The sequence below is a fragment of the Chinchilla lanigera genome, unplaced genomic scaffold (assembly GCF_000276665.1).
Source record: "Chinchilla lanigera isolate Chin_1 unplaced genomic scaffold, ChiLan1.0 scaffold00003, whole genome shotgun sequence".
NCBI lineage: Eukaryota > Metazoa > Chordata > Mammalia > Rodentia > Chinchillidae > Chinchilla > Chinchilla lanigera.
Genome location: NW_004955404.1, coordinates 2,028,367 through 2,037,733, shown reverse-complemented (window position 1 = coordinate 2,037,733; position 9,367 = coordinate 2,028,367). Strand labels below are relative to the sequence as shown.

The following is a 9,367-nucleotide window of genomic DNA, read 5'->3' as shown; positions in this document are numbered from 1 at the left end:
CACACACACACCCATCCATCCATCCCCACCCGTCCCCGGCAGTGGAAGTCTAGCTTTCTAGCTTGTCTCCCTCCGCCCTGGCTTCCTCTGGGGAGGGAATGCAGGGACTGGGGGCGCTCCCTGCTGGCCCAGACACTTGCGCTGCCACCTGTCCTTTCGGGAGCTGCCTGCCTGTGGTCTGGCTGTGCGGCTGGGTCTCCTGTGTGGACCCCGAGGTGAGGCCAGGCTGGCTGGGTGCCCTGTGAGCTGGACAGGGTGGCACAGGGCCCGGCGCACACTCCTGCTCCCAGCCACCGTCTGTCTCGTCCTCAGGGCGCGGATTTGTCGCACGTGTTCTGTGCCAGGGAGGCGGCGCCCGTGATTAAGTCCTACAGCCCGGAGCTGATCGTCCACCCGGTCCTGTGAGTCTCAGCTGCACTGCAGGGGTCTCGAGTGAGGGCCCAGCCGGTGACCGTGTCCCGCAGTGAGCGGGAGCGACACAGTGACTGAGCAGAGGCCCTGGGCAGCCTGTGGCCTGGGCAGCAGGAAGTGCCATGGTGCTCGGAGGCCGGGCCAGGAGGACCCGTGGCACTGTCACAGGACCCTTGCGTCCCACGAGCTTCCCGCCCGGGCCTGTGCTGCCCGGCGTCTGCACTGGGCAAGTGGCCCTGGAAGTTGGACCTCCTGGAGTGCTAGCGGCGCCCCTGCGCGGCCCAGCACGCTCCAGCGTGTGGCCGGGGTGGCTCGGGACAGGGTCTCCCCCTCGGTCCCATTTTGACGGCCTCTGTGCATGTGTGCGGCTGCTGGTCAGGGCGCTGGCCCTGTGCCCATGAACTGCACCTCAGGGTGGGGCTGGGAGGCCCGGCAGTGCGGTCCTCGCGTGTCTTCTGAAAATCTAGATCGGTTTTCAAAATCAAATGCCGCAAGAAGCAGACAGGCGAGAGCCTAAGGAAGCCTCTGCCCTCTCCTCGCACAGGGACAGCCCGGGCGCAGCCCAGGAGGTGGGGGTGTGGCTCCCCCGGCTGCACGCCCTGGTGGTGGGGCCCGGCCTGGGCCGAGAGGAGCACCTGCTGGAGCACGCTGAGGTGAGGTGCGCCCCGCCCCGCCCCGCCCCTGGTGCCTCCTGCCTGGCCCGGGGCGGGCTCCTCTCGGGTCCCTGCTGGACCCGTAACGCCGGGCGCTGGGAGCGGTTGGGTCAGTGGGAGGCCGGCGTTGTGACTGTCCCGGCCGTCCCTGCACCCCCTGGGGCCTGTGGGAATCACCACTGGCAGTGTGCGGTGGCGCTGGACGCAGCAGGGCCGCTGTCACGGTGACCTGGGCTAGGATGGGGCGCTGTGGGCGCCGTCCTGCCGTCTGTCTCTGCCGCTGCTGTGTGACCTCACTGCTGCCCGTCCCCGGCCTGCGCTCACAGCCCAGCGGCCCTGTGTCACGGAGCGGCAGGTGTGTACATCGGTGTGCGCACACGCGCACGTCTCTTCCTGCTCTCATTTATTACCGGAAGTTCATTTTGTCTGTCTTTGGTGTGTGTGCGGCAGGCGCTCACCCCCGAGCTCGTGCCCGCCCCGCACCTGAGCAAGGGGTCCTGGGACTGCGCGGTCCTCCCGGCCCGGCCTCCCTGCAGCGCACTGTGGGAGTTTCGGCCCTCGGCGCACTGTCCCTGTGTGGTCTGTCCGTGCCCCCCACCACCGCTGTGGGGCAGGGTCACTGCCCGGGGCCTCGCTAGTGACCCCGCAGCACAGCTGAGACTCCAGGCTGTCACCAGCGCCGCCCACCCCGGCACAGAGCACGTGTCTCCTTTCATGTTCTCTTCCTCCGGCACTGCGCTGGTGTGGATTCCCGCGGCGTCGCTCTCCATAGACTCGCAGCTCTGTCGCCTGGTGCAGGGCTCTCCCGGGCTCTGCCTGTCTTCCTCTGCGCCGTGGCCTGGCCGGTCTCCAGGGCTCGGCTCATCTTGTTCCTGTCTTTTGGAGATCACTGTCCTCTGTGGCCCAATGTCCTGTGGTTTTTTTGTCTTGTTTTGTTTTTTATTTTATTTATTTATTTTTTGGTCTTTTTGAGACAGGGTCTCAACATACAGTTCAGGCTGGACTTGAGCTCACTTTGTAGCCCAGGCTGCTCTTGAACTTGCAACAATCCTCCTGGCTCAGCCTCCCAAGTTCTGGGATCACAAGCGTGCACCACCACGCTTTTTTTTTTAAAGATGAACAAATACACATTAACAAACAAACAGATAAGCACCCAAACAGTAGAAGCAATACAGAATTTCAGACAAGGTGATAGGAAATGAACAATGGTGGTTGTGTCCTGTGTTTTGAACCCTTGCTTCACGCATTCTTCCCGGTTTTATGCCTCGCGGGAAGACAGATGTGGCTCGTTGTTCCATCCTTGCTGCTTTCTGAGGCCGATGAGCAAATAGAGGGGGAGATCTTCGGTCTCAGACCAGGCTGCTATGACAGAATGCGTCGACAACAAACATTGCCTCCTCCCAGCTTGTGGCTGGGATTTAGAGCTCAGTGCGGGAGGCTTGGCTTCTTGTGATGGCTCTCAGGGTTATGGCCTTACATAGCACTGGGGAGGGGTCATTTTTTGGTGGTACTGGGGATCGAAGCCATGGCTTTTGCTCTGAGCTACATCCCTACCACTCTTTAGATTTTTTAAAATTTGAGACAGGATCTCACTAAGTTGTTAAGTTGCCTCGGCTGGGCTTGACTTGCAGTCCTCCTGTCTCAGCCTCCTAGAGCACTAGGGATGTAGGTGTGCACCGGCTGCGGTCCTCTTTTCATATGGGCATTGATTCCCACATGGCAGGTCCGCCCTCATGACTTGTAACTGCAGCCGTCCCTCCGAGGCCCTGGGTTCAGTCCCCTGACTGCCAGACAAGCAAGTATGGAGCCCAGACGCTGGTTGCGCACTGCTCCTTCCTGAGAGGCTTTCTGCCATCCTCATTTCATTGTCTTCATCCAGTTTCTTAAGAGGAGTCGTGAGATCTGCCACATCAGGTTCTTGGAACTGGAGGGGTGCTGCTTGTTTAAAATCCATATTCCAAGCCCGGTGTGGGGGTGCATGCCTGTAATCCCGGCACTCAAGAGGCTGAGGCAGGAGGATCACCGTGCATTCATGGCCAGCCTGAATTGCATAGCAAGACCCTGTCTCAAAGAAAAAAGTGCGCCACCACCTGTCTTCATTGAAACAGACCAAATTGTTTTCTCTAAAAACCTTCGATACAAATATGTCCCACCTAGGATCAGGGGAAGGAGAAGCGGACTGTTTCTTTGTGTGGGGAGGCATCCCTTTGCCTGGCGGGTCTGTGTGCCCCGCAGGTGTTAGTGGCGCTCTCCGGGCACCTGCTGCTCACCACCCTGGGGGAAGACAGCGCTGGGCGTGACCAAGTGTGGGTCTCATTGCCAGCGAGCGTGTGCGGTGGTGCTGTGACGCATGGCAGGCCCAGCCTGAGGGGCAGTGGTTGAATGACTGCCTGAGGCCGTCCCAGGGCCTGGCCTCCTCGTGTCCACGAATTCACAGCATGCTGAGCATGGTGCCACGCTTGGTGCCTGGGTGCCTGCCGTGCTCAGCTGGGGCCCTTGCAGGTGACGAAGGTCTCAGCACCTGGTCCCCAGGGCTCAGCACTGAGCAAGAGGCGGCCAGAGAGGGACCGGCCACCGAGGCCTCGCCCGTCGGGCTTTTTCATCCGCATGGCCCAGGCAAGGCTGGGGGAGAGCGGCATGCAGAGCCGCGGTGGCCAGCAGCCCTGGGTTCTAGCCCCAGCAGCACAGGAAACAGACACTGGCCGGAGATGGTTTTGACTGCCCTCCCAGTGCTGCGGTCAGACCTTGGATCCTGGCTGTGCCCAGGGCCTCGGGGAATGGAGGACCCTTCTGGAGCCTCGCAGCCTTCCTGCTACTTCGGATGTTGAAGGTTTTTCTTTCAAGGGAATCCTGGAATCAAGAGGAGCTGGATTGGGTGAGAACTGGAAGGCAATAATGGAGACAGCCGTGCACAGTCCGTGGGTACCAGGAGACGCCAGCCCCTCAGCAGTGCCCATGCCCCACCTGCCGGAAGGAGGTGCACCAGGCAGTGCCAAGGGTGGCGGGCGAAGAGAGGACTTGGTGAGCTTCCGTCCAGGGACGTGGTCTGTGAGGCAGGCACGTGCGTGCATGCATGTGCGTGGACCCCTCTGAACCACACCAGCACCACCAGCCCAGCAAGCGGCTGAGGGCTTCAGAGGTCTGTGACACCCACACAGCCCTCGTGGCCTGGCGTCAGGAGAGGTCTGAAGCCTCTAACGGCAGGAGCGTCCCCTGGGGCTGCACACTGCACGCCTAAGTCCCGTCTTCCTCGTCACTTCCGGCTGGGGCAGGCCTTCCCGGTGCTCGTGGGCGGTCCTGGCGCACCCGTGGACACCTGTGCTCCTGCCCTCCCGTTTCTGAGGACAGGCTGCTTCCCGGAGAGGGGAGGGTCTGCGGTGAGGTGATGTGGCCGTGAGTGCACTGCCGGCTGCCGTGTCCTTGTGAACGGCTGGGTGGCGCTGGGCTCGCTCGCCTTACAGTTCCTCCCTGGAGCAGTCGTCGCCCGCCGTCCCACACAGCACCAGCCCCTGCCCCTCAGCCTGCCTGCTCCAGCAGCCACTCACAGCTTCCGTCCCCGCTCTGCCCGAGTGGCACCCCTCGAGTGGCACCTGCAGCAGGGGTGTCTGTGACGAGCTGTCCGCTCAGCACACGTCTGGTGCACAGCATGGAGACTGGGCCCTGCTGCTGCTCGGCTGACCGGCCTCTGGTCTCTGGGAGCCTCGGGTCGCGTGGACAGACCGTGTGACCTGAGCCTGCCCTTCCCCGCGTCCTCGGTCTGCGGTCCCGTGCACTCCCGGGGGTTCTCCCCGACACGCAGGCGCTGCAGAGCTCCGGGTACGCACGGTTACTCTCTGACAGCGTCGAGTGAGGGCTCAGGCTGTGTCCGCCACCCTCCTGCTGGCGCTGAGCGGGTGAGTGTGACGTTCTGCGTCGGCAGGTAGGGTGCGCTCAGGCGTGCCTTGGGCGCATTTGTAGGGCTCACTGAAACCAGCTTGCCCAGACTGCGCTCCCACCGAAGCCCCGCACGCGCAGGTGCTGCTGTCCGCCTCCGCGAGGCCTGAGTGCCGCTCGCTGAAGCATTCTCCAGCGCTGCTGCTCCCCCGGGGCTGCTGTCTCTGGGAACTGAACAGGAAGGCGGCGCCAGACGCCAAGTACTAGGACTACCGCGTGAGAGGCGGGGCTGAAGTCAGCGCTGGCACAGCCTACCCGTTTACCAGGGACACCGAAGGCACATTCGCCCTGTTAGGGAGGGACGTGGGCCTCCGCGTGCCCACCTCCCTCGCGGCTTTGCAGCGGCTCACTTCGGCGGCGGTCCGGGCGTGCAGCGCTGTCCGGAGCTGGAACCTCCCCTGGGGCAGAGTGGGTGTCGCCACTGCGGGCGCCTGTGTTCTCGTGGTTCACTTTCACTGAGCGGAGTTAAGTGACGCACTGACGCGTGCGCAGTCTTACAGCTCGCGGGTTTTTTCAAGCACAGATCATGGTACTTGCAGCTGCTGTATGTCGACTTGTCGTAATGTGCTGGTTCCCAATAAGAAGGAACCCTGTAGCCAGGCGTGGTGGTGCACACCTGTCCTCCCAGCACTCGGGAGGCTGAGGCAGGAGGATCGTTGTGAGTTCAAGACCAGCGTGGGCCGCAAAGTGAGCACAAGGCCAGCCTGAACTGCACAGAGAGACCTTGTCTCAAAAAGATCAAAAAAAAAAAGAAGGAACCCTGTATGGGTTACATACGTGTGTCTCCTTTTTAATAAGCCTTTAAAACTTAAAAGTACAAGATTAAAGTTGGATCAAGAGAAAAATGGCCCTGTTATTCCCACCACTATAGTGTGAATCAATATAGGGAAATGCTCCGTGCTGACGACTGGGGAGCTTCGGGAGTGGAGTGGCCTCCTCTCTGAGCCCTGCAGCCGTGTTCACTGGGAACTGGCAGGCGCCAGGTGGACGGGTGGGCAGCTGGGCCCTGCTATCCCAGGGCTCTTCAGCTCTTCCTCCCTGTTGGCTTTGCTCCCTTCGGCTCCCCTCCTGTGCCCCGCTCTGCCGACAGCCCAGCGGTGCATCTCAAGGTGCTGCTTGGCTCACGGCCCAGTGGACTTTCTTTGGCAGGGTGTTCTGGAAGCCGCGAAGGCCAGGGACATCCCTGTGGTCATTGACGCGGTGAGTGTGGCCTTTCCTCCTGGCACGGCTTGCACAGGGCCCCGCCGTGCTGTCTGCTGAAGACGCCCCGTCCTGCGCAGGACGGGCTGTGGCTGGTGGCCCAGCGGCCGGCACTCATCCTCGGATACCAGAAGGCCGTCCTCACCCCCAACCACGTGGAGTTCGGCAGGCTGCACCAGGCTGTGGTGAGTGTGTGCCCGCCGCAGGACAGGCGCCCGGCTCCTCACGGCAGTCCCCACGCTCGTGCTTCCGTGTAGCGACCGTGTGCGTGGGCTGTGGCACAGGCTCGGGGGCAGCTGTCCCCTCTGCCCTGAACGGGGACAGTGATGACACCTGCTCTTCGGGTAAGGACGGAGTGGGAGAACGCATAAAGATAAAGCCAGCTCTTTACACAGGAAGTGTCCCCAAGGGTGGTCATTATCAGATTTTGTCACACTCAGAGACCTTCGGGTCTGACCAGCCGGAGGACAAGCACCGCGTGTGCACTGGTCACAGGTGACACGCAGGCCCCGTCTGCACTTGGTCTCGGACTGGTGGCCTGGTGATCCCCTGGGACAGGAGGAGGGGCAGGGCTTCCCCGTGCCTGGGCTGTGCAGGAGGACTTGGGACGCCTGCTGAGTTCCTGTGTCGCCATAGCTCAGCGGCCCTGTGGACAGCACTGACCCGCGCGGATCCGTCCTGAGGCTCAGCCGGGCCCTGGGGAACGTGACAGTGGTCTTGAAAGGGGAGCACGACCTCATCTCTGACGGCCAGCAGGGTGAGCAGGCGACAGGTGCTGGGAGCCGGAGTGCGCGTGCCCTCACCTGGGCTTGGGTCAGGCGGCCTGGGCTCTGGGCACTGGGTCACGTCCACCACAAGAGATGCTGGTGGGTCTGCAGGCACGGCCGGTGTCCCCAGCCTGCCCTCTCCTTCCTAGCCTGCGTCTTATTTCACGCAGTGACCAGGACACGGGGGACCCTTGCCGCTGACAGCAGTGGGACACGGGGAGCAGATGGGGATGAGTGGTGGCCTCACCCTGGGTGCAGCTGGTCCTCGCGGACGGGCAGGGGCCAGGGCCATGCTGTCCCCCCAGGCCGCGCTCCTGGCTGCAAGGATGCACCCAGCCGGCCTGACAGCTGCGTGCAGGGAGCTGGCAGGAGCTTGGCGATGGCAGAGGGGCGCACATGCACACACCCCGAGCATGGGAAGCAGAGGGGCTGTGCTGAGGGCCCTGGCATCGTGGTGACGGGTCCTGGTCACAGGGGACCCCCACACTCACTTCCATACCCCCAGCACAGTCCACTGACCTCTCAGCCCTCGCAGGCACCACACGGGGCCCAGGTGCTGCTGGCCATCCCGGAGGGCTCGCGGCGGTGGGCCAGGGCTGTGGGCACTGCCCAGTGCCCTTCTCAGAACCGTCCCCAGCTGGCAGGCTGTGTGCTGCCCGCATGCCTGACGTCCACACTCGGGGCCCTGACTGCTGTGTGCTCCGCAGTGCTCGAGTGCAGCCTTGAAGGCAGCGGCCGCAGGTGCGGAGGACAAGGGGACCTGCTGTCGGGCTCCCTGGGCGTCATGGCGCACTGGGCCCTCCTCGCTGGGCCGGAGAAGACAAATGGGTACGGACTGGTGCTGGCGGTCTCTGCTGTGTTCCCCATAGCTCAGGCATTAAGTCTGCCAGACGCAGTCAGGGTGTGGGAGGTGTCCAGGGCAGAGCTTGCCCGCCTGTGATCCCAGCACTGGGGAGGCTGAGGCAGGAGGATCTTTGCCTGACTCATGATAATGAAAACAAGAAAAGCCAGATCCCCAGGGGGAAGTCGTCAGGTGGCCGTGGGCCCCTCTCCCAGCTCGGTCCCTGGGTCTCGTTTCAGCTCCCGCCCGCTGCTGCTGGCCGCCCTGGGTGCATGTGCGCTCACGCGGCAGTGCAACCACCAGGCCTTCCAGAAGCACGGCCGCTCCACCACCACCAGCGACATGATCGCCGAGGTCGGGGCCGCTTTCCGCGAGCTCTTTGAGGCCTGAGCCAGGGGCGCAGGGGCCTCAGGGGCATCTTCCCCTGTGCCAGGCGCAGCCTATAGCCTGGCAGGCGGGGGATGAGGGGTTTGGGGTGCCGCAGCTTGTGGGCACTGAGAGGGGTGGAAGAGCCAGGGTGCTGTCCTGCCTTCCTGCCTTGTGCCGCTGAGAACGTGAGGGAGACGGGGGTTGGGTCTGTCTGCTTCCCCATCCCGGGGCCTCGTCCTCACTTGCCTTCCGGGCTCTTCTCGGATCAGCCATCTGTTTGTCAGGGAGGTCCCCAGAGGAAAAGTAAGTGTACCTGGAGGCCCCGGGAGGCCCTGTGTGGGTGCGGCACGGTGGCACAGACCTGCAGGCTGAGGGCCACAGGCTGAGCCGGGAGTCTGAGCCCCCACGCCCCGCTGTCCTCGTCCACACACTGGTGCGCCCCCAGGCGCCCCTCGTCCACACACTGGGCGCCCCCAGTGTCTCAGCTGAGCTGTGTGATGACCACATATCTGGGCAGTGGTCAGCGCCGGCTCCCAGGAGGCCAGCGGGAAAGCCGTCACTGTCATTCAGCCTGACAGCGGCACACCATGTCTGCTGAGGAGAGGGGTCAGTGTCGGTGCCCGCGGGGCCCCATGCTGCGCGGCCCCAGCAGGGCTGTGGTTTCTGGCTGATGAAGCCTCTCACCCTGGGCCGGTACTCCGCTGGCCACACTGGATCATTCACAGCTCTAAACTCACTCGGCGAGTCCGGCGGAGCCGGTGGGGTGGGGGCCGCCCTGCGGAGCTGCCTTGGGCCGGCCGGAACCCTGGCTGCTCTTGGCCACACAGGCTTGTGTCTTCGCAGCAGCGAGCTGGAGCCCGCCTTGTGCTTCTGAGTGCCGAGTCGCTCCGTCCATCCATCCCTCGGCAGTGACCCTTGTGGGCGTCCCCTTTGTGAGGTCACTAAAAGGGCAGGCCTGAACAGTTGCTTTTTCCCGGGGAAGTAAAGTTCAGCAGTCACAGGAGTGCGTCTTGTTTCTTTCTTTCCGTTTTCTGAGTTACTGCGGCGTCCCTTCACTTACAGCAGGGCCCGTGTTTACTGTGGCTGGCTGTGCTGTCCCACCCCTTGGCTGTGCTTGGCCGTGTGCTGCTGGTGCAGCTTGGGTTTCCAGGCAGGCCTGACAGGAGAGCACAGCCCAGTCACTCTGGCTGCCA

The 9,367-nt window shown here is 63.2% G+C and overlaps 1 protein-coding gene across 1 annotated transcript in view; it reads left to right on the top strand.

The window, feature by feature from the left end:
* The window catches only part of Carkd (carbohydrate kinase domain containing), a 21,079-nt gene extending 11,905 nt beyond the window's left edge, over positions 1–9,174 (top strand). The window contains exons 4-10 of the mRNA XM_005374003.2: positions 313–401; positions 956–1,064; positions 6,147–6,197; positions 6,278–6,382; positions 6,834–6,954; positions 7,672–7,792; positions 8,045–9,174. Of these exons, the coding sequence (XP_005374060.1) occupies positions 313–401; positions 956–1,064; positions 6,147–6,197; positions 6,278–6,382; positions 6,834–6,954; positions 7,672–7,792; positions 8,045–8,195 (747 nt within the window). The 3' untranslated portion in view covers positions 8,196–9,174. The remainder of the gene's footprint in view (positions 1–312; positions 402–955; positions 1,065–6,146; positions 6,198–6,277; positions 6,383–6,833; positions 6,955–7,671; positions 7,793–8,044) is intronic.
* The last annotated feature ends 193 nt before the right edge of the window (positions 9,175–9,367 follow it).